This window comes from Onychomys torridus, chromosome 11 (assembly GCF_903995425.1).
Source record: "Onychomys torridus chromosome 11, mOncTor1.1, whole genome shotgun sequence".
Lineage (NCBI taxonomy): Eukaryota > Metazoa > Chordata > Mammalia > Rodentia > Cricetidae > Onychomys > Onychomys torridus.
In genome coordinates this window covers 28,798,106-28,824,100 of record NC_050453.1, presented here as the reverse complement: position 1 = coordinate 28,824,100, position 25,995 = coordinate 28,798,106, and the positions used below count along the sequence as shown (strand labels likewise).

The 25,995-nt window shown below is 46.0% G+C and overlaps 1 protein-coding gene across 2 annotated transcripts; it reads left to right on the top strand.

The window, feature by feature from the left end:
- Nucleotides 1-327: 327 nt before the first annotated feature.
- Nucleotides 328-11,466, top strand: Creg1 (cellular repressor of E1A stimulated genes 1). 2 transcript variants are annotated; one of them, XM_036203003.1, is made up of 4 exons: nucleotides 328-740; nucleotides 5,851-5,970; nucleotides 7,015-7,199; nucleotides 10,861-11,466. In XM_036203003.1, exons 1-4 carry the CDS (start codon nucleotides 387-389, stop codon nucleotides 10,862-10,864), a joined length of 663 nt encoding a protein of 220 aa, XP_036058896.1. In that variant the 5' UTR covers nucleotides 328-386; the 3' UTR covers nucleotides 10,865-11,466. The 2 variants fall into 2 exon arrangements, with proteins under 2 accessions (XP_036058896.1, XP_036058897.1); XM_036203004.1 differs by lacking the exon at nucleotides 10,861-11,466 and having other exon boundaries at nucleotides 7,015-7,203.
- The last annotated feature ends 14,529 nt before the right edge of the window (nucleotides 11,467-25,995 follow it).

Below are 25,995 nucleotides of genomic sequence, written 5' to 3'. Positions count from 1 at the left end.
TCTCATATGCCAGGCACGCATACGCAAAGACCTTGGAAAAGGTGGTGCCTGCGCCCATGAAGAAGTCAACCTTTGCCTAGCAGCCTAGCAGCGTGATTTAGGCAAGTTCCCTAATTTCTTCTAAACCTCGCTTATTCGTCTGCTAAAATTAAAAATAATAATAATAATAATAATAATGAGCATATCTTGAGTGCAAATCCGCTGTCTCTAAAGAGCTGAGCACAGTCCGGAGCTGATAGTTTGCAACTGTAGATCGGGCTGCACAGGGGCCACGCCCCCTCCGGCCTGCTCCTCTCTGATTGGCCCCCTCTGAGGGGCGGGGCCCTGGCGGGCTCCAGTTACCAGGCCGGGTTAGGTCGGGGAGCAGGGAGTCTGCGGACGCCGCCATGGCTGGCAGTGCTCTTGGGCCTGTGCGCTCCCTGCTCGCCGCCCTTCTGGCGCCCGCGCTGGTGGCACTACTGGTGTCGCCGGCCCGGGGCCGCGGGGGCCTGGACCACGGGGACTGGGACGTGGACCGGAGACTGCCTCCGCTGCCACCTCGCGCTGACGCGGCGCGCGTGGCCCGCTTCGTGACGCACGTCTCGGACTGGGGCTCGCTGGCCACTATCTCCACGCTGAAGGAGGTGAGCGGCAGGTCCTTCGCGGATGTCATCTCCTTCAGTGACGGTCCCCCGGGCGCAGGCACCGGCGTGCCCTACATGTACCTGAGTCCGATGCAGCAACTAGTGAGCGACTTGCAGGTGAGCAAGAGCGCGGCGCGGCTCCCCAGGCTGGGCACTGCGGGGCTGGCAGCCACAGGTAGACCAGGGAGCGAGCCTCTGAAGTCCAGTTCGTCACGGGGAGCGTGGGTCTTAGAGATAAAACCCAGTTCAGATGACTGTCCCTTCTGGCCGGCTCTGGCTAGGCGGAGACTATAGCATCCCAGATGTTGGGCAACTACCAGGAAGTTCCTGCTCGCCCCTGCTACTGTTCTATTCGCTTGGAGTAAATTCTTTGCCTGTACCTGAAGGACTTCACACCCTTCAAATCGTCACTAGTCAGCTTAAGGGACTGACTCTGCATGAACTGGGCGCTTGTCATTTAAAGGCTTTGCAAAGCATATAGATGGTTGGATAGTTTAGCATTTGGTTTATGTGAGTTCAGAGTTAATCTCTTCTACCTATCCAGAACTTTCCTATCAACAGTGGGGAGCTACTACACATGATTGACAGTGTTCTTTGGACTGCATAAGCAGAGTGGCCTCAGTAGACAGCAGGACTCTTTAAAGGGCTGGTTCCTCTGTGCCCTTTGCCTACTCTCTGGATCAGGGTTAAGCTTAACAACTCTGGTGTGATACCTCCTGGGAGGGAAGAGCCACACGGGTGTCTAGAATAGAGCCTGACTTGGTGGACGGTCTTTGTGGCAAAGCTGGGAGGCACAGTGTACTGGTAAAAGTGAGATGAGAGAGAGAGGTTTTAATCCAGCACTTGCGGTGTCATGTGCCGAGAGCTTTTCCGTTCCGTTCCGTTCATTTCCACTTATTGTCTCTGGGAATAACTCTTAGGAACAGGTTTGACTATTCCCACTTCACAGTTGATGACCTGAGGTTAAGTAATAAGCAAAGCCAGGGGGCCGACCCTAGTTCACCTTAGATCCACCTGTCTTCAAAGCAAAAGCCACAGCCTGGGACCTATGAACCCAGAGACCAGTTTCCGTCAGCCTACATAGAGTTCTGTTCTAAACAAACTTACATTAGTTACTGCCTTTTAAAAATAAGTTTACATATTTATATTTCATGTGTGAGTACTCTGCATGTATACCTGTGTGCTAGAAGAGGGCACATCAGATCCCATTATAGATGGCTGTGAGCCACCATGTGGTTGCTGGGGATTGAGCTCAGAACCTCTGGAAGAACAGCCAGTGTTCTTAAGCGCTGAGCCATCTGTCCAGCCTTAGTTAGTTATTGTCTTTTAAAACTGCAATTTTTATTGCAGGGGCTGGGGAAAAGCACATGCCATGAATGCATGAGACCTGTGTTAGGTCTTCATTATCCATGTAAAAGGTGAGGTGTGAGGGCATGCACACAGCTCTCCGTCCAGCCAGCCTTGCTGAGTCAGTGAGCTTCAGGCCCCATCGAGAGAGACCTTGTCTCAAGTCTCAAAAAAAAAGTTGGATGGCTCCAGTTTCTGAGGAGTGACATCCAAAGCTGACCTCTGGCCACACCATACACTCATTAATACATACAACTGTGGTATACCTGCACTCTCCTCACACCGACACAAGATACACACACACACACACACACACACACACACACACACACACACACACACACACGATAAATAACAAATATATAGAATTTGTTTAAATTTTTGTCTAATTCATTTAAATTAATTTGTCTAAAATTTTTAAGTGCCCAACTTTTTTTTTTAAGATTTATTTTTTATTATGTATACAGAAGAGAGCACCAGATCTCATTACAGATGGTTGTGAGCCACCACGTGGTTGCTGGGAATTGAACTCAGAACCTCTGGAAGAGCTCTTAACCTCTGAGTATCTCTCCAGCCCAAGTGCCCAACTCTTGGTGAGAAAAAGAATTAGAAGATCTAGCAGCACTGGGGGTGGGGGTGAGGCTAAACAAAAAGAATAGAAGCCTCTTCCTCCTCCAGTCCAGATCTATTCACCCCAGTTCACCATTTCCTTCTCCCCAGCCCACTACACTCTCTTAGGCATCAGCTGTTCCCATGCTCCCTCTGGTCCAGCAGTGGCACTCAACTGACCGGCAGGTCGCTTGAGAAGGGTTTTCCAAGTGTGCTCACTACTTCATTCTATGAAGTCTCTTCATTCTAAAACAATGCCCTCTACTCCCTCAAACCCTCACCGATGGTGCGAACAGGAAGGGGACAGATTGAGCATCTCCGTTACACGTGATCTTATTTATATTTGTGAGGTGTATCAGGAATTGTGGCGCCATCCTCACTGCAGAAAGGAGGACACTGAGATTTAGAGGCATGGGGGCTCACCTGTGACCAGCTGGGCTGATGACCATTGGGTAGGGACTCCACTGAGATGGTGCATAAGTAGAAAAGAGGCAGATGCGTGGAACCTACCTAGGGTTTCAGGTCCCTGGGATGGTACTGAAAAGGTGTGAAAGTGTCAAGATTGGTCTGCTGGATGCTGACACAGTTGATTAACCAGCCGAAGTTGTTTCTGCTCTGCTTTTCCTCTTGATTCCAACCACCAAGTCTCTTTGTGCCTTCCGGAGATTAGAAGAGCAAGACTCGGGTTGAGACCACTTCTCCCATGGAAAGTGCCAGACAGCCCTGAGAGACAAGTTGTGAGGTTTGAGTCTACTTCCCATTGGGATGTTCCTTTTGCCTAGTTTTTCAGCATGTAGTGTTTTTGTGTGATACATGTTTATAGGAAGAATTTGTTGCTGCTGGCTGATAATATAGTCCCAAGTTGGGCGGTAGAGCCAGCGAGTCAAAAATAAAATTGGTAGGGAGTGCTTGCCTAGGATGCAGGAAGCTCTGAGCTGTGTCTCAGTGTTACATAAAGCAGGCTCGGTGGTGCAGGCCTATAGTCTCAGTATTTGGGAGCTGGCAGGCAGAAGGGTTAGCAGTTCGAAGTTACTCTCTGTTGACTGGTGAGCCTGACTGGACTATATAAGGTCCTATCTCAAACAAAACAAAATCCTTTGTCTTTCCTTCCTTCTTGGCCACTTCTCTCTTGTGATATGACCAGGCTATTCTTTTCCCCTTTGACCCATTAAAAACAAGACAATGTCTTACCGCTTTGTTCTTCAGACACTGTATATTGTATGCACAGTCATGGTTTTCCTTCTGCTGAGGATTGACTTCCACATTTGTGTTCCTGTCGGACCTCACCAGTCTTGTATTTCTCTGGTCTTGTATTGTCTTCACTTAATATCCGTCAGATAAGAGTCCCATTTCCCTCTTCTTCCTGGAAACTCCTTGACTATCAGTGTCCTGGTTTGTGGAATTGTTATTTTCTCAATAACAAGTTAGAATTCTCACTGCCTCTCCAAATCCCTCTGTTTCTCTTCTGCTTCCTTTGTTTCCATCTCTGTTCCTTCCTCTTCATTCACCCCAGGGCTGAGGCCAAGTCCTCATCACTTCCTGCTAGAGAGTGCTCGAACAACTTTTAAGTTATCTGTCTGCCCACCAGACTTACAGTAACAAAAAACTCACCGCCCTCCTCACAGGGGGCTTAGTGAACACTTCCTGCTACTGCTTAAGAATCCTCCCAAGTGTTTCTCATCCTGGGTGTGGGAGCTGGGGTAGTGGCCCATCAGGAAAAGAACTTGACATGCAAATGTCAAGGGTTCAGATCCCGAGCACCCACATAGAAAACCATCTGGACTGCCTGTCATCCCACTGCTTGGCTAGTGGAGACAGGGAGTCCTTGGGACCAGGTAATGAGTTCCGGGTTGGGCAAAAAACCCTCCCTGCCTTAGTAAATAAAGCAGAGATTGACCAAAGAAGATACCCAAAGTCAACATCTGACTCCCACACATAATACATCTGCCTACATACATGGAAACACACACACACACACACACACACACACACACACACACACACACACAGAGTAAAATAAAGAAAACCTTGGGTACAGATTGGTGCCAGGAACCATCATTTTAACAAACCTCTAGGGGATTTGGAAAGCACTGCTTGAGAATGGCGTGCAAAATCCATTCTAGACACCCGAGCTTGGGTTTGAGCCACACTGTCCTTCTCCCTGGCCCCTCATCCCCTGGCTTTCCCTTCCTTGGCTTAATCCACCTTCCCTACTCCCATCCTGATTTTGATGTCTGACTTTTCAACCAGATCTGAAATTCACAGGGAGAAACCTTCCCTGAGCTCTCTTGCTTTTTGGCGGGGAGAGGCTGGGGGGAGGGGAGAGGAAGTTCCTCTCCTCGTCTAACAGCTTGAAGACAGCAAATATTTTAGATGGAATTAAAGGTGTGCACCACCATGTCCAGCAAGATTGACTTTCTTTTTAATTATGTGCACGTGTGGGTGCCCTCATAGGTCAGACATGGGATCCCTTGGAGCTGAAGTTCCTCACAAGTGGTTGTGAGTCCCTTGGTGTGGGTGCTGGGAACTGAACTTGGGCCCCGTGGAAGAGCAAGGTATGCTTTTAGCTTCTGAGCCCTTTCCTTTCTCCTCTCTCCTGAGGGTCTCTGAGACTCAGTGGTTTTGATAGGCCATTGTGAAATAGTGAATTGCACCACAAAAACATTTGGGGTGAATGCAGTTGTGAAATTGCAGTAATCTGGAACGATGCTGGGTTCTGGAGAGAAGTGACTTAGGAATCCTTCAGCCTGTGTGCTTTGGATCTGAGTTAAGACTTCTCTTGTTACAGAAGCTGGGAGAGTAATAAGCAACTCTCCCTTGTGGAGATCACATGACAACTTCTGCGGCCTCGAGATAACCATGCAGCGTGATTCAGCTACTTTCTTGTTTAAATTATGTAATTAGGCTGTTTGAGCAACTGTGGTGTTTTTATGCACTGTTCTGTTAAATTAGAGTTTGACCCTGCAGATATTTCATTGAGGGCTGTCACCAGCTCTGGTTTGGTGGATACTGTATTTATAATTCTGATAATTATGGAACAGATAAGAACAGCTATGCTAAACATTCCCTATAGTTTGTTAATTTAAACCATGTTATATCTCCACACACACTTTGTAGAAACCCATGGATGGTTTCCCCCTAGTTCAAGGTGGACTGCAATTCACTGTTTCATGGAAGTGTGATACATTGAGGGATAGTATGTTGGCAGCTCCTATTATACCTTTCCAGAAACCGTATTTCACACTGAAGGATTTTCTTGTTCTCTCTGCAGGAAAATCCACAGGCTACGCTGACACTGTCTTTGGCACAGACTGTCTTCTGTAGGAAACATGGATTTGACCCACAGAGTCCCTTATGTGTCCATATAATGCTGTCGGGAACTGTGATGAAGGTAAGCAGTGACTTCCATGAAAAGAGATGGCTTGAAAGAACATCATGGTGTTAAACACAAGGAAAGGGTCTTTGGAGAATAACATGCAATTGGTTTGTTAGTAGGTGCATGGTAAGAATATGTTCTAACACATACAGTGATTCCAGGAACTAACACCTCTGACCAGGGGCTGTCATGTAGGTGTTCAGTAGGGCTCTTAAGGGCAAGGGTCCTATGTCCTGGAGCCACACATGTGCATCCAGAAGGCTCCTGTATAAAAACAGTCTTGCTAAGAAACATCTGCTCATCCAGAACTATTGCCCTCTAGTTTCACATGGGCTCCATGCCGCCATGTTTGATACTGACGAGAGGAGTGTCTGTTACTAACTGGAAGTATGTTTGGATGGTTTGGGATGAGTGCTGTAGAGAAAAGGTTAAATAAAATCAACAGTGCTGAGTGTGGCGGCACACGCCTTTAATCCCAGCACCCAGGAGGCAGAAACAGATGGTCCTCTGTGAGTTCAAGGCCAGCCTCGTCTACATAGTGAGTTCCAGGACAGCCAGGGTTTCATAGTGAGACTCTATCTCTAAAAACAAACAAAAACAGTGAAACCAACGACCCACCGAATACCAGTGGGCAGGTGTCATGTACACCGATCTTGTCGCTGAGCCTGGCCGTCATGACTTCTGCTCTGGACGTTCTCTGTGGGTGGAGCCTTTGACGGACAGGAGTGACGAATGCTCTTGGGTTCCATTGTGTTACTTCTCCACATGTTCGCCCTTCACACATGTGCTTTCAACATGAGATGATCCTGGGTGAGTGTGACGGTACTCTCACACCTGTGTGACATTACTGTTGAGCAGCGAACCTTCATCCTTACAGTCCTTTCTATTTTGATGCATGTGTTGTTACAAGTTTAAAATCTGTGTTATCTGTTTTCTTAAGATGGGGATTTGCAACTGAGTAAGTTCCCCGCAGGGTGTGTGGTGTGAGAACCACACTTTCTTAGGAAAGAGAATCGAAAGTGCTAGACTGGGACTGTTTTTCTCCTGTTTGTCCTTCAGGTGGACGAGAAAGAAGCGGACTATGCCAAGAATTCACTATTCCTGCGACACCCTGAGATGAAAACTTGGCCTTCCAGCCATAACTGGTTCTTTGCTAAGTTGAATATAACCAATATCTGGGTCTTGGACTACTTCGGTGGACCAAAAGTCGTGACTCCTGAGGAATATTTTAATGTCACAGTGCAGTAAGTGACTACACATCCTCTACCTTTTCAGCCTTTCCGCCCTTCCCAGCCTCCCGAGGCAAGGGGCTTGAATGTCTCATATGATGTAGATAGACACCCCCCCCTCAAAATAATAAAACACATAGAATTACAAAAGAAGCCAGGCATAACTGCACGTGCCTTTAATGCCAGCACTTGGGAGGCAGAGGAGAGAGGATTAGGAATTCAGGGCCAGCCTCAGCTATGTAGTGAGGTTGAAGCCAGCCTGGGTTACTTGAAACTGTGTTTCAAACCAAAATGAGCAAACAAGGGATCCTGTAATGAGCCTGTAACTCTCAAAGCAGTGAAGACTGGGGACTATGTGACATTTACCACAACCATAACTATAGCACAGTTGGAAGGGAGCTTTGGGTTCTCTCTTGCTGTTGGAGATGGTCACCGATACAGCTCTCCTCTATGATTTGTCATCTGTCATCATCGTGGGAGGATAACAGATTTCACTTAGAGCTCAGTGAAAATGGGGGAAGTTCCGCTCAAGTCGCAAGTCCCCATGAGCTCTCCCTGGGGTCTGGGCTTCCAGGCCGAGACCCAGCGTTAAGGCTGTGCCTGTCGGACTATAGACAGAGCGCATGAGTGACGTGGGGTGACTGTTTCTAGGAATCAGAGCTGCTCCTCTGGACTGTGCTCTTTCATACTGAGTCTGGGCAAGTGACCCTTCCCTGTCAGCATCACTGGAGAGAGAGGAGAAGGCACTGGGGGTGTAAGGTCAGCAATTGGGTCCTGGGGCTTGGGTGTGGATCTCAGCATTGCAAAATAAAGTTACCAAAGGCTGGAGACATAGCTCAGCAGCCCGAGGTTTGATTCCCAGACCATCTTGTCTGAGAGCAGAGAAGCAGGCTCCAAAGATGGCCTGGGGCAGGAAGGAGATGATCTGACCTGGGGTGAGGTCAAGGTTCAGGGGACCCAGTGTTTCCTAAGTGACAATCGGAGTGTTGGTGTGTGCAACATCCGCAAGCCAGGTGACAATGGTATATTAAGACTAGCAGCTGGAGTCTGTGGAATGTGTTTTGCAGGTCGGGGCTATGCCGATGGCTTCACGTGGTTAGCTTAATTTCTCACCACAGCCCTGTGCAGCAAGCAGTGATTCCTAGGCTGTGAAATGGAGCGCCTGCCTGAGAAACGTCAGGCTTCTTAGTGCCTCTCAGCAGGAGGGGGCAGTGCTGGGGTTTAATCGCGGTGACCTGGCTCCGTCGCCCTCGGGGCTCCTAACCGTGTTGCTAGGGCTGCCCCTCCAGGTTTATTTTTAGTTTTTTTCCTGTTTGTAAAGACTGACGGCCCTGTGGGGACATGGGTGAGCATACTAGGATAGATTTATATGTCGTGCCTGAATGAGACCGGGTGCAGGAAAGAAACCAAAATAGCCGTGGGTGAAAAGGGAAAAGTTTATTCCAAACTGCCAAGGCTGTCTCCCGGGAAAGCAAGGGGAAGCAGCAGGGGGAAGATTTCTAGGGTTAAATGAGAATGGGGGGGGGGAAGGGTGGGGCTTGTGAGCTGGGGTGCGGCTGGTGAGCAGGCACTAAGGGAGCTTAGAGGCTAGCATTACTTTGTCAGGTTCTTAGGTACCACAGTCATAAGTTAATGGAACAGCCACAGGTTCCTCTTACAGGAGATAAGGAGAATGACACCCTTTTTTCAACTAGGAGCTTTCTTCAAGCCCCTGAGAGAATGGGGGCTTTTGTCTAAATGCCCGACCATGGGAAAAGAGATTTCTCCGGGGACCAGACAATGCCCAGTTCTGGAGCTGAAATTCTTAGCGTTTATGTATTCTCTGTCTCAATTCTGTTAGAGAACAGCCCATGTGAAACTACGCAACCCCCACTCAGTTGTAAATTTCAACAGCAAGGCTCAAGGTTATTTTGTTTCCTTGTGTCTGTATTCTGAGCAGAGCTGAGGGTGGTGCTGGGCCGGCCGCAGCAGGTGTTGGGGAAGCAGCTGCTGATTGGCAGCTGACTGAAACAAAGATTTTCAAATCGTCTGAGTAAAGAATCCCCGGTCCTAGCATTGATTTTACTGCCCTGTGTGCAGAGAAAAGGCACGGGGCCTCTGACCCTCCTCTGGGCTGGCCAAGCATCCTCCGTTATAGGACTGTGGAGGTAGCAATTGCGAGATTATTACCAGGCAGCACATTATCAAGGAGAGTGACAGCAAGAATGATGGGCTGCTCTTTGAGGTTAGAGTTTACCTTCCCGGGACATCACAATCTCCGAAGTGCAGTTATCTCTGTGTAAATAACATGCCCTGGGCAGCGCTTACTTTAATAACAAAATAAAATTATGTTTTCCCATAAGTCTCTGCTCTGAGTCAGTAAAATAGAGGCTCCCGCTCTGTTATGGAGACGGGTAAGTGCTTTTTCTGCAGTTCAGAGATAAGACAGAACCTTTGGTCTGGTCCTGAGGGAAGGATGGGAGACGAGGGCCAGGCATCCCCTGCCGCGCTGCGGAAAGAAGTCGTCTAAAAGCCGCCCTGTCTGCAGGTGCCTCTGATCGCTACTTCAGAGTGAGCAAGACCTCCTCTTAGCTCCACACTCCGCTGTCTTACAGTCAGGGAGTGTACAGTTCTCTCTGTGAGGACTGGGGTCTGCACATCCTCAGGGGCCACTAATGGGCTCCTCACGGCATTCTGGAGTTTCTCTCTGTTGGGGCCACCTTGCGGGGCTTGCCCAGATCCTCCTCAGATGTCGTTTCTCTAAGTAGCACAGACCCTTCTGCATGCAACTGATGGTTGTGACACTGGTATCCCGAGAAAGTGTCTACACAGGGACCCGGAAGTCAGGGCTGACTAAATAGCTTGCCTCGTTGGGTTGCTGGGCTGCTAATTTGCATGTTGAGGGAAGGTTTAAAGGACTTCATGATGTGTTTACCGACATCCTGGAGGCAGCCCATTCTCAGGAGGGCTGGACCAGGCTTCACTTGATCACTGGCTTACTCAGATGTCTCCTACCAGGACAGAGGCAGAGATTTCCTAGTTGGGTGTTAACTCCAGTTGGGACAGGATGACAGACAAGGTCACCTCCCAGCGTGGCCCAGTACCTAGGTATTGGCCAGCCACTTCTCTCTTGTTCTAATGTTCAGGACCCTTTTGTTTTGTAAAGGTTTCTGCTCCCTCCTTCCTTTGAGAGTCTTATATATCCCAGACTGGTCTAGAACTCTCTATGTAGCCAAGGATAACCTTGAACTCCCCATCCTCCTGCCTCCACCTCCAGAGTTCTGGGATTACAGGTGTGAGCCACCTTGCTGAGGTTATCCAACTCAAAGTTTTGTGAATGCTAGGCAAACACCATCATCTCAGCCGAGCTACATCCCCAGCCCTGTTCCTGATTGTTTTACATCTTAAACCTTCAGAAATTCTTTTTAAACGAGGTCGTGACAGCAGCAGGTCTGCTGGCACCCTGTGGCATTTCTTGAGATGTCAGAATCATACATGGAGAGCAGACAAGGTCACCTCTGGCTGGACCCTGTACCGTTGCTAAAAGATTATTCTTGGTCCCTGTCCGGCACCTCTTACAATATTAAACTTTTAGGCCCTCAGTTTCTCTCGTCTTTCCTGGAAACAAATAAACTTCAAAGACTGACCCATCCAGCTGATAAGATAATTAATTGTTCGTCTCTCTGTCCGTCTCCAGGTGACACAGAACTTGTTGACACCAGCGAAGAGCCGCTCCTGCACACTCAAAGGGCTTGACCTTGTCTGCAACTTCCCGGGGCTGACTCTGCCCCCTGCTGGTTGACTGTTTCCTCGCCTGTTTACAGAATGTTGGTGGTCCTAGACTTCATCTCTTGGAAAGATGAGGTTGCTGGACTTAAAACGTGTATTTGGAAGCCATTTTCATAGAAAAATGCCATTCATTATAATCAAGGATTTTTTCCATCTATTCCCAGTGTTTTTTCTTCAATGGTGCCCATAGATGGGCAGCATAGGCCAGGTGCAGATTGCCCATTGGCATCAGAGGTACAGAAGTCCAGGCGCTTTATTCCTGGTGGCCACTGTCCCTGGAGGGTGCCCTCCCTCCCCCACCTGCCTTGAGCCTGTGCAGAGGGGCCTGGAGTGGGGACGCCTAGGCAGAGGGTGTGCCCCAGATGCAGAGCACCTGTGTGGACCCTTCAGATGTAGAAGGGGATGAACTTCCTATTCATGTCTGCTTGTACGGCTGATCCTGCATAGGACAGAAGTTCTGTAAAACTCTCTAAACGTTTTACATGATAAAGTCATAGTTACCCAGAACAAACAAGTGAAAACTATTTCCTGTTTTCATTTTCCACCTAAGTAGACTCCGAATATTCATTCTGTATCCTCCAAAATAGATACGCATGGGCTGGGGTGGGGTGCCGCTTGCTGGATAGAGTGCTTGTCCAGCATACGTGGGGCCCTGGGTCTCATCCCCAGCATGGAAACAAACGGGTCAAAACCCAAAACAATATTTTTTTATCTGCAGAAGGAAAAGAAAGGAATTTTGTCTGTGTTGGATTATTTTTTACAAGAAAAGAATTATAAGCGGAATTAACCCAGGCACCAACCGTAGCCCAAGCCTTCCTCAGATGTTCTGTATGTCTTCTAATGCTGCCATCCAGTCATCCATCTGTGGGAGATAACATGGTAACATGACATTAAAAAAATGTGTTGGGCTAGAGGGTGCCTCAGCATTTAAGAATGTAGACTGTTCTAGCAGAGGATCCAGCGCTGGATGGAGTCAGGCAGACACAGCTGCCCATAACTCCAGCTCCAGGGGATCAAATCCCTCTGGCCTCCAAGGGCACCTGCACTCATGTGCTTGTACCTACACAGAGACACTCTCATACACACAGCTAAAAATAGCACATTCACAAACGTTCTTCAGAAGAGGCACTATTGAGCTTCGATCCCTGTCCCCTGTATTCATGATCTCAGATGACCTAAGATTCCTTTTAAGAAGGTGTGGGGTGTCAAGCCACTGACCCCTTCAGCAAAAAAAGTTAAATAGGAGCCATCATTGGAGAAATAGAAGATAAACTTAACAAATCCAGCAAACTACTTCTCAAGAAAAAAGTTATATTAAACAGTGAGAGTCTGGTCATTCAAATCAGTAACAGTTAAAGGTGTACTTTTAACAAGGTGGACTGGCCTGCTTTCAGAGGTTCAGATGTGTGTCACAAAGCTGCTTTGTACCCTGCTCAATCGATGGTCATGTTTAACCACACTCTTAAACCAGCCACTTGTTCCAGACCTTGGAGGGAAGCACACCTCTCTTCCCCACTGCCAGAGACTCATGGTGTCCTAGAATTTGGGGAGTGTTTGGATCCAGGCTTTGTCACTGGCCCTTGGGTTCCAGCACGCTCTGTTGGGCTGGGCTGAGGCATTTCCCGAGTTTTCTCTCTGCCCACTAACTGTGAGCTCTGTCTTCAACATTTGGCACAGTGGACAAACTATCTGTATTCAGGTCAGATCCAATTACCCACAGGGCGAAGTCACCCAGGCCTTCACAGAGGGCTCTGCACACTCCGTTATAATTGAACCTGTAGATTGTCTCCCGAGCATTCTGAATGTCCACAAGGGGGCACCAGAGACTACTGTTAAAGCGGATCCAGGTTGGGGTTGGCTTTTGGTGGGTTTTCTTTTTTGTTTTGTTTTCTATTTCTTAGTGTCTCTAGACCATGTAGTTCAAGGTCTCTTCAAACCTGTGATGCTCCTGCCTCAGCTTCCTTCGTAGTGGGATGACAAGTGTGTGCCATTCTGCCGGGCACAGGGCCAATTTCTGCCATAGCTGAGTTTAGTTTAGCCAAATGTAGGGTGTGACACTGTATGCCACTATGATGGTGACCCTGTAGTAAAGGCAATTCAGCAAGGGCTAGAGGTGAGATGAAGGTCTGGCCTCGTGCTGCTTCCGGTGGCTTCACGGCTCTGTCACTTCCCTCACACCATGGGCTTTGCCTCAGGCAAAAGCTGTGGCCCCAAGAACGTGCAGCTCCTGATCAAGGACACGGTGCCTTAGGCTGTGGCCAAGAGCCCCTGCAGCTGCCAAGCCCCTGCAGCTGCCGAGCCCCTGAAGTGGTTGCATTTGGCAGATGTTTCCCTGGCCACTGTTCTGACCAAACCATGACTAACAATCGGATGAATCTGTCTTGTAGCCCAGGTTCAAAGCCCTTAGGATTATGTGGGGATGGGGGCCCATTATGAACTAAGGCACACATAGTTCAGTGAAACAGGAATGAATCTTCTGCGTCATGTGTCTTTCTCAGTGGTATTCAGACCAAGAATCACAAGGTAATTGAGGACTGCTTTCCTGCAATGGCGCATTCTGTAGCTGTTTTTTTTGTTTGTTTGTTTGGTTGTGTTTTTGTTTGTTTGTTTGTTTGTTTTTCTGTAGCTGTTTTAGTTTTGAGAAAATAACACTCTGTGGGAGCTTGTTGGCTAGTATTTTGTGATGTTTCCCCAACTCTTCAAAACAGATGTGGTGTATTTTCATCTGAGAAGACAAATGATGAGTTTAAAAGAGAGTATGGAACAATCATTTTCTTCGTTTTTTCCCTTTGAATTGTAGGATACACATGGAGAGGGAGGGGGAGAGAGAGGGAAGAATGTAGGGAGGAAGAGGCGGGTGTGAGAAATGAAAGTTCAGGACTTACAGCCCCTGTAGTTTGTAGTTGGTTGTTTTTTACGCTTTGCTCTTTGAGGGACTCGACACCCAGCTCCCAAATAATCACACGGAGACTAGTTCTTTCTTGTGAATGCCCAGCCTTAGCTTGGTTTATTTCTATCCAGCTTTTCTTAACTTACATTATCCCATCTACTTTTTGCTTCTGGGCTTTTACCTTTCTTTATTTCTGTATATCTTTTCTTCCCTTCTTATTCCATGTCTGGCTGTGTGGCTGTGTGGCTGGCCCCTGGCATCCTCCTCTGCTCCTTTTCTTGATAGTTTCTCTTTATTCTCTCTACCTGACAGCCCCACCTGTCCCTCTCCTGCCTAGCTATTGGCCATTCAGCTCTTTATTAGACCATCAGGTATTTTAGGCAAGCAAATTAACACAGCTTCTTAGTTTTTGTTTGTTTTTTTTGTTTTGTTTTGAGCTGAGGATTGAACCCAGGGCCTTGTGCTTGCTAGGCAAGCACTCTACCACTGAGCTAAATCCCCAACCCTAACCCAGCTTCATAGATGCAACATAAAACAAATGCAACATAAAAGAATGCAACACATCTTTGCATCATTAAACAAATATTCCACAGCAAAAACAAATGTAACACATCTTAAGATAATATTCCACAACAATGATTATCCTAGTTGTTAATATTTTGTGGGGTTTTTTTTTTTCCCATCTTTGATGGATTGTTGAAGGATCATGCTGAGTACTGACTGGGTATCCTAATGCTTCCTACTAATCTTGAATTTGTTGTGTTCCTAGAAATTGTTTACAAGGATAACTTAGTAAAAGGCAAAAAAAAAAGACCTATATGACCTGAAGAGAAACCATAGTATTCCAGGGTAACACACACAATAGCTGCAGAATCTTTCCTCAGAGCAGCGTCCTCAAGCTACAGTGTAGCTACCCATGCTCGGAGCCTTGCTATCACGGGGATACAAATCCAAGTAATTTAAACAAAGTGGAGGAGTTTGCTGTTCCTAAAATAAAACAGTCCTTCAGAACACCTTCGCAGCTCTGCTTTCCTCTGGGTTAGTTTTAATTGCAGCCCAGTTCTGACAATGCTTCCTCGTTGGGTCCTAGTCACTCCTGAGTAAGTAGCACCACCGTGCCTGGAGGTGGAGGGCCCTCGGTGACTGAGCCCAGGTCCCGGGTCTGCAGACACGATGCTTCATTGGCCAAGACTCCGTCATCTGTCCTTTCCAGGACATGGGGGTCAGAGGCATGGGGACTTGGAGAGTTCTGAAGGGAACTCCCGAGAGGAGGTCACTGGAACTGACAGGGTCAGACAGAGCAGACAAAGAAAGGCTAATGGCAATCATCACTTTAGTTTCTTTCTTTTTCTTCTCCCTAGTTTCTTTTTCTGTTTTGTTTTGTTGTTTGTTTGCTTTTTTGTTTTGTTTAAATATTTATTTATTTATTATGTATACAGAAGAGGGCACCAGATCTCATTTCAGATGGTTGTGAACCACCATGTGGTTGCTGGGAATTGAACTCAGGACTTCTGGAAGAGCAGTCAGTGCTCTTAACCTCTGAGCCATCCCTCCAGCCCCTCCCTAGTTTCTTAACATTTCAGTTAATATAATTTCTAAGAACATTGCAGATTGTTTTTAGGTGTTGATACCAACTAACAGCTCTGCAGACAAATATCATAACGGTCACAATACTTGCTCCATGATGAATCTCATGGGGGGGGGGATCTCTACTGCGTATTTTAATTGGCGAGTTTTAGGTTACAGTAATAGCTAACATGTAAGCAGTAGTTTGGGCCAGTGAAATGACTTAATGAGCCAATGTGTTCACCACCGAGCCTGATGGCCTGTGTTCAATCCTGGGACCCGTACAGTGGGATGAGACGTTGTACTGTGCCTGCCAGGGGCCATGGCATGTGCATGCTCCCCTCACTCATTAAATAAATATATTACAAGTTTTAAAGTGTTCTGTCAGCTGTTTTTCCTCTTTCTGAACTGTCGGCTTCCGCTCAATGTCCAGGTGTCCTCGGGGAGTCACTTTAATTTACTTTCTGGTAGCTCTAGGGTTTGTCAACACTTGGTAAAACTGTTTTCCATTTAAATTATTTTAAAATCAGTGGATTTAAAATTTTCCATAAAGCAAATTCACGTAATTGGGTATTTCTCCCTGAACGTCTTTAATTTTCTTTAACTTTAGCTCTTTGCCTTTGGGAAATTTGGTAAATGTCAGTTCAGGTTCTTTCCCCCATTTTTGTGAATTAATTTTTCATCCTCAATTCTTCAATCTGCCTGGAATGTTCTTTGTGTTGAATGTTTATCTCTTTCTTAATGACAACCCCAAGTCACACTCAGCTCTTCGAATCTATTGTGAGCCTGAATCTGCCCGCAGGTCTCTCCACAGCAGGGACAGACCATGAAGGTAGCACTCCCCACTTAACCTGCTTGTAACCTTTGGGGCAGTCAAGTCTAGAGACACCCTGTGGCCCTCAGCACTGACACTGGCCAAAGCCATGGCTCTTAAGAATCTCATAGACCCAAACTTCGGAGGGTATTTGCTACGTGCACCCTTGGCTAGAGTCTCCAGTCCCCTCCCACAACAAATACTTAGCTGGTTTTCTCAGCATCTGTCGTGTGTGTGTGTGTGTGTGTGTGTGTGTGTGTGTGTGTGTATGTGTGTGTACGTATTGGCATGTACGCAGTCACACACACACACACACACACACACACACACACACACACAGAGTCACCGAGAGTCACACAATAAATAGAGACATAAATGTAATCTCAAAAAATAAAAAGAAGTACTTGAAGGACGATGGTAAAGCACTCTGACCAAGTCAGTCGGTTCTGAGAACGGTAGTCTAACACATTACATACATGTGCTGAGAGTCTGTTAACACACACTCCTTATTTGGTCACCAGGGGTCATCTGTTAATGGTCTGCATCCCTTGAATTCATCTTGGTCTGAATTTGCTCATGCTGCCACGACAAAATACCATAAACTAGCTAGTTAATACACAGAAATGTATTTCTCACCATTATGAAGACTGCAAGTCTCATCCGAAGTCATGCAGGCACCCTGGAATGACAGTGTCTGTACTGGGTGCTCATTTCCTCTGCCAGGTGTTTGTACCTGTGCATAGGATCCCAGAGAAGGGCAAAAGAGAGGGAAACCTTGGGCAGTGGGGAGGAAGGGCCCTACTTGGGGCCCGTGGAAGAGCTGAACAGGACAAAACTCAGCTGAGGTTGGGGACACAGACCAGGCTGCACCCAAAAAAAAGCTCAAGGAAATAAAGAGACTTAATTCAAGACAACATGCAGCCTGCGCAAACTGGTCAATACATTTAATTTTATAAAATATATCCATGCATAACACTCTTTTTCTAACCCTAGTAACAAGCCCAAGAGATGGGTGGAGCACACGTGATTTTTTTTTTTTTTTAAACTTCATTCATATCCAAGCCGCAGGTTTGCGTTTGTTCACACAATTCCACATCAGATCTCATAGCTCTGATTCAAGAAGGCAACACTAGAGGTCCCTGTGGATCCTTTAAAGAAATACTTTGCCTCGTGTTTTGTTTTTAAAGGTTTGTGGTGTGGGGAAAAGCGGCAGGGGCCATGTGTTTGAAAACGCCGGGATTTTCACAGGTAGTCCTCCGACATCTAGGCGCTGTGAGCTCTGAAGCCACACTACATGTGTTCAGACCCCAACTCAACCGCTTAGCCTGCGATCACCAGGACTAGGTCGAGGACTAGACTAGACAGTGGCTTCTGTTTAGTTATCTATCAAGGTGTGAACGACCCGAGGCCCTTAGACAGATGCTAAGACCCGCGCAGAAGCAAGGAACTGGACATTTTCTAGAAAACGACGCGGCCGTGAGAAGGTCCCAACTGTCGAGTGTGCACTAGTGACACGCCCCCTCACTGTGAGTCCTTTGGAAGTGCAGCAGATTGGAGACCGGGTCAGGGGTTCGGGGTCAGACCAGAGCTGCTGGGAACACCAGCCCCAGAGCGAGGGAAGCCTTGGGAACTGCAGTTTGAGTGACAGCCGCTAGAGGTCGCTGTGGAGACACCCGGAGATGCTAACCGGGCAGCCCCTTTGACCCTCTGGTCCAGGAAGGGAGAAGTCTGTCCTTTGGCTGGCAGACCCTCTGCTTCGCTGGAACCGCGTCTCCCTTTTTGTCCTGATTATCATCCTAACTTCCCTTTAAGGAAGCGGCCATCCTAAGGAGAGCCAAGGGTTTCCGACCAGCAGTATCCAGAGGTGGAGCTCATAGGACCTGTTTGGGCGGCTCCCGCAGGGTCAAGGCTGGTTCAGCAAGGATTTCTAGCCGCCTCCCTCCACCGCAGGAGGTCAGGAGATCTAGTCCTTTTTGGGAATTGACCAAAAAAAAAAAAAAAAAAGTGACCGCGTGAAGTAAGAAAATCTTCAGTACCATGGGATTGGGCTGAGCAGTCAGGTCCTGAGCCTGACCCTCCACTCTAGCCAAAGTTAGAACACCTGCATGGCATCTGGAACAGTGTGGGGACAGCCCAGAGGAAGTTCACAATGTCACCCTGCGCCTTAGCTAAAGAAAGGTATCATCTGGTGGCGCTGAAGGCATTGAGAGGCAAGAAAAATTATACTCAAATACAGGGTCCGGCCGGAAAACGCTTTGTAGAGACAGAATTCAGTCCTTCAGGGGCGCACAGAGGCCCATGGATGGCAAGTGGTTTTTTTTTGTTTTGTTTTGTTTGTTCAAAGTCACACAGCAAGTGAAGGGCAAAGCTGGTACCAGATCTCAGGGGTGATGCATCCCATAGCAGCAGGTAGGTCTGTGGCATCAGCTGCGGGGAAGACTGGGCAAGAAAACTAAGGCGAGGAACTGAAGAAATGCTCTCTCCGCCAGGTATTCTGAGCTGCTTCTCAGCTGCCCTGGGGTGTTTGGGTTGAAGGTTCTCATTTCACACAATGACTTTGTGTTTGCTTAGGTGCCTCGCGGCTGACTTTAGAAGGCTTCCCAGGCTGAACTCATCACAGAAATGGGGGTTATCTGTTCCTAAGGAATAACGAGGCAGGAGCCTTGAGTCTGAGTGCTCAGAAAGAGTTGAAAAGAGGAAGCACACAGGTCCCTGGTCCCCTCTCCTTTTAGGACTTATCTACCCCCTGCTCTTCTCAGTCTCCCACTTATCACAAAGACCAAGGCCCGCTCCTTCCCCCCCAGCTCCCATCATATCTAGAAGGTTCTTGCCAAAGCTTCTGTGGTTAAACATTTAATAACCCTCTGGCATCCCTTCCTCAGACAGTGAAGGCAGTTATCGCCTTATCCGAAGTACATGAAGGGAGCCAACTTTCCCAAGCATCCTCGGTGCATAGATCCACGATGCAGAAAAGCCGCTAGGAGGCATGCTCTTCTTCAAGAGTAAGCTGGGCGTGGTTAGCAAACTCGGGATAAAGGTCAGCTACGCCTTAACTAACCAGAGTCTGTCCATCCAAAGCACAAGTCCTTCCACTACCATGATGCACCCGCATCCAGAACACTTGACTTCCGGTCTTGAGCTGGCCACTTGCCAGCTTGTGATAGAGAATAAAAATTCAAATTCCTTAACCATAAAGTGGAAAGTGTACATCAGTAATGACTGTCTTCCTGAGTCACCTAAAACAATTAAAATGACCAGCCACTGGCAGCCACCCCTCCAGCAGGACAGGGTCGCTCCCCAGTGGAACGAGTAAGGCTATATTGTACTGGCTGGTGTTGTGTGTCAATTTGATACAAGCTAGAGTCATCAGAGGAAGGAGCCTCAGCTGAGGAAATGCCACCATGAGATCCAGCTGTGAGGCATTGTCTCAATTAGTGACCAAGGGTGGAGGGCCGAGCCCATGGTGGATGGTGCCATCCCTGGGCTGGTGGTCCTGGGTTCTCTAAGAAAGCAGGCTGAACAAGCCAGGGGAAGCAAGCTGGTAAGCAGCACCCTCCTTGGCCTCTGCATCAGTTCCTGCCTCCAGGATCCTGCCCTGTCTGAGTCCTTGTCCCAGCTTCCTTCAATATTGAACAGCAATGTGGAAGTGTAAGCCGAATAATCCCTCTCCTCCCCAACGTGCTCTATGGTCATGGTGTTTTGTCACAGCAATAGAAACCCTAACTAGAACAGTTCTCAAGGGCAATATTTATCAGGTAATCAATAGCTCAGCTCATCTTTTGATAGTACCTGTGTAATATTTTCCACACTCCCAGCTTATTTTTTTTTGAGCTGAGGATTGAACCCAGGGCCTTACTCTTGCTAGGCAAGTGCTCTACCGCTGAGCTAAATCCCCAACCTCCCAGCTTATTTTTATTATCTTTTACGAAGTTTTTTTTTTTAAATGTTTTTCTTTTATTTCTTTGTGCAGTTTATTATTGTTGTTTGGTTTATTATGTTTATTGGTGTGTTCGGACAATAGGCACACTTTTCCTCCATCTTATCTTGCTGAATTAACAAAAATGTGGTTTGATTCTCTTAAAAAACAATTGATCTTTTCAGAGAAGAGTCAACTAAAATAAGCCTCCCAATAAAATGGAGCCAGGTCAATCACATCCTCAGTGGCCACATGCTCTCAGCATCTGTAACATCAAGAGCATTCCAAGTGAAAATTTCAGACTTAAAGTCAACTTTCTTTTTCTTTTCTTTTTAAAAGTCAACTTTCTTAAGAAAAAGTTATTGGATGATAAAACAGAAAAATCCAGGAAGCGGGCCTTTAGGCATGGCACAATCCAGGTTCTCAATGGGTGTGCTGAATGTTTTCTACACATCTTTTACTCTGCCCATCTCTGTGTTGGCTTCATTCCTGGGCAAAAGGGCAAAAATCCTTTACTTGGCATGCCTGATGTTCACGAGCAAAGGAGGAGAGGCTTCCTCCCCAGTGGCACCTCTCCAGGAGACAAGATGCTAGGGTGGCCTCCAAAATGTCCACACCATGATGCATACGCCAGTGTAACTTCCTTGAATGCAGAAAACCTGTGGGTGGAAGAGCTAGCACTCCCGTGCAGCTCTTGGGCCCACAGTAAATGGAAGAGGTTACCTTGAGTGGGTCTGGTCTAATCAGGCAAGCCCTTTCCCAGCAGACTTTCCTCCTGCTGCCTGGAGAAGAGCAAAGCAGAGTGTGCTGTGGTTGGCTTGGGGGAGGCCATATGTTGTGGGATATTAGCTGAAGATGTGTTACATTTGTTTATGCTGGAAAACAATTTGTTTAATGATGCAAAGATGTGTTGCATTCTTTTATGGTGCATTTGTTTAACTCTGTGAAGCTGTGTTAACTTGCCTGTCTAAAACACCTGATTAGTCTAATAATGAGCTGAATGGTCAATAGCTAGGTAGGAGAAAGGATAGGTGGGGCTGACAGGCAGAGAGAGTAAATAGAAGGGTAAAAAGAAAAGGAACGAGAGAAAAGGAGAGGTGGACACCAGGGACCTGCCACCCAGCTACACAGCAAGCCACAGAGCAAGAAGTAAAGAAAGGTATAATAAAATAGAGAAAGATAAAAGCCTAGAGGCAAAAGGTAGACAGGATAATTAAGAAAAGCTGGCTAGAAACAAGCCAAACTAAGGCGGGGCATTTAAGGGGAAAAAAAGTCTGTGTATTTATTTAGGTGCTGGGTGGGGCTCCCCCCACCAAGAGCAAAGAGTAAAAAAACCAACAACTACAGCCATATTGCAAGGAGCTGCAGGTGTCCTCTGGGGACTGAGAGAGTGATACCTAATCAGTGATGATCAAGAAAATGGACTTTGTTCTTGTAGCTGTAAGAAAAATTTCCAGTCATTGGTGAGTTAGGAAGAGCAGCTGGAGCTGCAGATCCAAACCACAGCCAAGCCAACACCTTGGCCTTAGCCCGGTAAGTACCTAGGCCGAGGGCCAGCATGCTGTGCCCAGACTTCTGGCTTCTATCGCTCTAAGATTATAAGTCTGTGCTGTTCCAGGGCACTATGTTTGTGATAATTCATTATGTGGAGAAAGCTAATTTAATTTCCCAAAATCCCAACACATAAATTAGAATCACTTGGCTGCCAGGAACAGAAGCTGAGTTTGGGGAAGAAGAAAAACCAGGTTTTCTGGAGCAGTACCCACAGCAGTCACACAACACAGGCAGCTCCCTGAGGGAAGGCAAGCGGGACAAATGAACTGGAGATATTTCCAGGCCAGAGTCTACTTTGAAGACTTTTTATTTTTGTTTGCTTTTGCTTTTTTGAGACAGGGCTTGTACCCTGGCCTAGTCTCAAGCTTACTGTGTAGCTGAGGGTGATTATGAGATTGTGTCCTAAGAGCTGGAATTATCGGCCTGCCTCACAGTGCACAGCCACTTTGGAATTCTAAGTAAGTGGACTGGAAAGATGGCTTAGTGGTTCGGGGAATTTACTGATTCTTCCACAGGATTTGAGTTCAGTTCCCAGCACCCAGTGCAAACAGATCACAATCACTTGTACCTCTAGCTCTAGGGGAATTCAATGCCTCTGGCCTTTTTTGGGCACCCTGAAGACATATATGCATCCTCCCTTCCTACACACTTATACATGTAATTAAAGAAATAAATCTTTTAAAAAATTCTAGGGAAACAGCAGCTGAGTCGCCTTACCTGACAATCTCATCAAAATTATAAAAAGTTGGGGGCTGGGACGTGACTCAGTAGAGTGTTCATCTGATGTGTAGGAACTGCTGGGCTTGATCCATACTCTCCACCCCCTCTAAATTGAGCATGGTGGCAAGCCCATGCCTTTGGGAAATAGAGATAGGAAGCTTAGAAGCTCAAGGTCATCTTCATCTACATAGCCAGCCCTTGCTACTGTCAAAAGAGAGAGAGAGAGAGAGAGAGAGAGAGAGAGAGAGAGAGAGAGGGAGAGAGAGAGAGAGAGAGAGAGAGAGAGAGAGAGAGAGAGAGAGAGAGAGAGAGAGAGAGAGATTATAGAGCCAGATATGATGGCAGAGGCAGGTGGATCTCTGAGTATGAGGCCAGCCTAGTCTACAGAGAGAGTTCCAGAACAGCCAGGGCTACACAGAGAAACTCTGTCTCTATTTGTAAATAAATAGTGCTTATTGAGGGGAAACAGTTGGCCAATCAGCATTTTATTTATACAGATCAATATCCACAGCACTTCCCCTTTTCTTTTTTTTAAAGGAAGGTTTTAACTTTTACATAGTAAAATTACATATAACAAAACAATAATTAAGCAAGAATTACAGTTACAATATTAAGGAAGATATCCTATCTATCTTATATTTGTGAGTCTGAGGTTTTTATATCTAACTTATCTTTTATCATAACTGAGGAAATTATAACTAGCCTTCACATCAAAGACCTCAGAAGGATATAATATTACCTGAGAAACGGGAGAAGGACACAAGCAACTTTCAGGAGTCTTGCAGGGTAGACAGAGACAGCTGGCAGCCTGGACAGTCACCCAGTGTTCCTTTGTAAAGTTGGGGCATTTGTCTTCAGCCCACAGGGCTAGAGTCTCTCAGTCACTTCTCTCAGTGTCCTGTAGAATGTCTGGCAGTTTCCTCTGTGAAGCAGGAACCTGCAGGACCATTTTGTCAAGCAAAGTTGAGTGGTCACCTTTCTATGGGCCCTGCATGTCCAGTTGATCAAGCAGTCCAGGCAAGAACAGTTTCTTGCCCAAATGGCTATTTTTGCCAAGGTGAAGATAAACTTCATTTAAAAATATTTTAAATGCCATATTCTGTAGACCTTTGAAGTGTTTGAAGATTACCTGTCTATCTGAAATATATCTATGTATACCTAGAAAACTCAACATGACTATAAGTTTGACTATCATAGAAGACAAATTGATCTGTATTTCTTAATTATCCATTACAATCTAAATGAGTTGCATAAACATAATACCTCAAACGAGAGTAGAAATATATATACAGTACAACAAAATTAACTTTAAGTTTGTATCAATAGACTAAAATCTATACCAATGTAAGACATTTTAAACAAGTTGTTCTTTAAAAGTAAGTTCATTAATCTACCCTTTCGTCCTACTATATCTATATCATATGCCCTTTTTTTTTCTTTAGAAAGAGATCACATTTATAATCAACCTGATTTAAATAAAAATATTGTTTTTTCTCTGTCTCACATCAGATTTGGTACACAAGAATTTTTTTTTTTTTTTTTAGCAATATGTCTGTGTTTAGAGAAGGAGTGAGCCAATTCCATCTCCAAAGCCAGCTTGGTAATTTTGGGAAATTGGGCATAGCTTCATTCCTAATGTTGGACTATCTGGCCAATTATTTCACATCCCTTACATTTTTTTATTCTAGCTTTATTTTCTATTGAGATAGAATTTTTGTGTTACAAATCCACTCTTTTAACATGTGTACTTCAGTGGTTTTTAGCATCTTTAATTCTCTGGTACACCATCATCTGATTCTAAAACATTTCATCCCCCCCCACAGAAACCTCACAGCAGTCATCAGCTAGTCCAATTGCCTGCTCTCCTCGGTTCCTTGGTTCACTAATCTACTTTCTCTTGGATTTGCCTAGTCTGGATATTTTATATAAACAGAGTCATACCATAAGTGGCCTTTTTAGTCTGGTTTCTTTTCCCGTGCCTGAAGCAGTAGCATCTCACAGTACCTCAGGTCTTTTCATGGCTGTTATATCCCATTGTCTGAACCCCACGACCACTTGTCCATTCCTCAGCTGTGGCGAATTGTTTCCAGTCTGGGGTCATTATACATAATGCTGTCAAGATCGTTTCTGTATACAGCTTCTGTACACCATATGTTTTCAATTCCTCCGGGTCTATACTTGGTAGAGTTTCTGGGCCATGTGGTAACTCTGTTTAACATTTTCAGGAGCTGTCAAATTGCTCTGCACAGGGCCCTCACCACTTTTCAACATCAGTTTCTTCACGTCCTCGTCCACACAGACATTGTCTGTTGTGCTGTCCTTTGACTGTGGTTTTGACGTGCGTTTCCCTAGTGACTAACAACACTGAAAAGTCTCTCATGTGCATTTTGGCCATTTGTCGAAGAAATGGCAGTTTAAATCTTTGGCTAATTTTTATTTTTTTAACTTATTGAATTGTAAGTTTACTTACATATTCTGAATACTGAACCATAATCAGTCTATGATTTGCAATACTTTCATTTATTCTGTAGATTATTTTTAAAACTTTTTTCCTAGTTCCTTTAGATCCATAGAACTTTTGAAATTTGATGATGTCTAATTTATGTATTTTGGTTTTGATTGTTTGGGCCTTCTGTGGTCTAGCTATTCTTACACATTAAGTTTTCCATATAAACTCTGGAATCAGCCTATTTTAAGAATTTGTTAACATATTTTTAACACTTATTTGTGTAAGTGTATATGTCTGTGTGTGGTGGGTGTGTATGTTTGTGTGGTGTCTGTGTCTGTATGTGTGTGTGTGTGTGTGTGTGTATGTGTATGTATGTGTAGTATGTGTAGCTCAGAGGATATCTTGCAAGAATGAGTTTTTCTCATCCACCATGTAGGCTCTGGGGAAGAATTCAGGTTGTCATGCTTGGAAGGAAGTACCTGAGCCATATCTCTGCCTCCAGATTTGATATTATCTTTCAATTTGGTAGATTAATTAATTTAGAACTGTGGACTTAAGAGAGATTTTTTTCTTTTTTTTTTTTTTTTTTTTTTTTTTTCGAGACAGGGTTTCTCTGTGGAGCTTTGCGCCTTTCTTGAATCTCACTCTGTGAATTCAAGGCCAGCCTAGTCTATAGAGATCTGCCTGCCTCTGCCTCCCGAGTGCTGGGATTAAAGGCGTGCGCCACCACCGCCCGGCAAGATTTATTTTTTTTAATCAAAGGAGAAAAGCTACATCTTCCTTCCCACATTCTCAGTCTTGTCTCAAAGTTTGTCTTACACACCTCTAACAGCTCTTAGTAATGCTTATTTCTCAGTTTTAATTTTTGTTTTGTTTTGAGGCAGTCTTACTAAACAGCACAAGTTGGACTTGTACTATTAGTCCAGTCTGACCTCAAACTCACAATCCTCCTGCCTCAGCCACCTGAGTGCTACGATTTACAGGCATGTACACTATGCCTGACTTTTTCATCTTTCTTATTGTAAATGACTCCAAGGATGAAATGCATTAGACCTAGGTTTGGTGGCATATGCCTGTAATCCAGACAATTGGGAAGCTGAGGCAGGAGGGTCGAGTTCAAGGCCAGCCTGGACT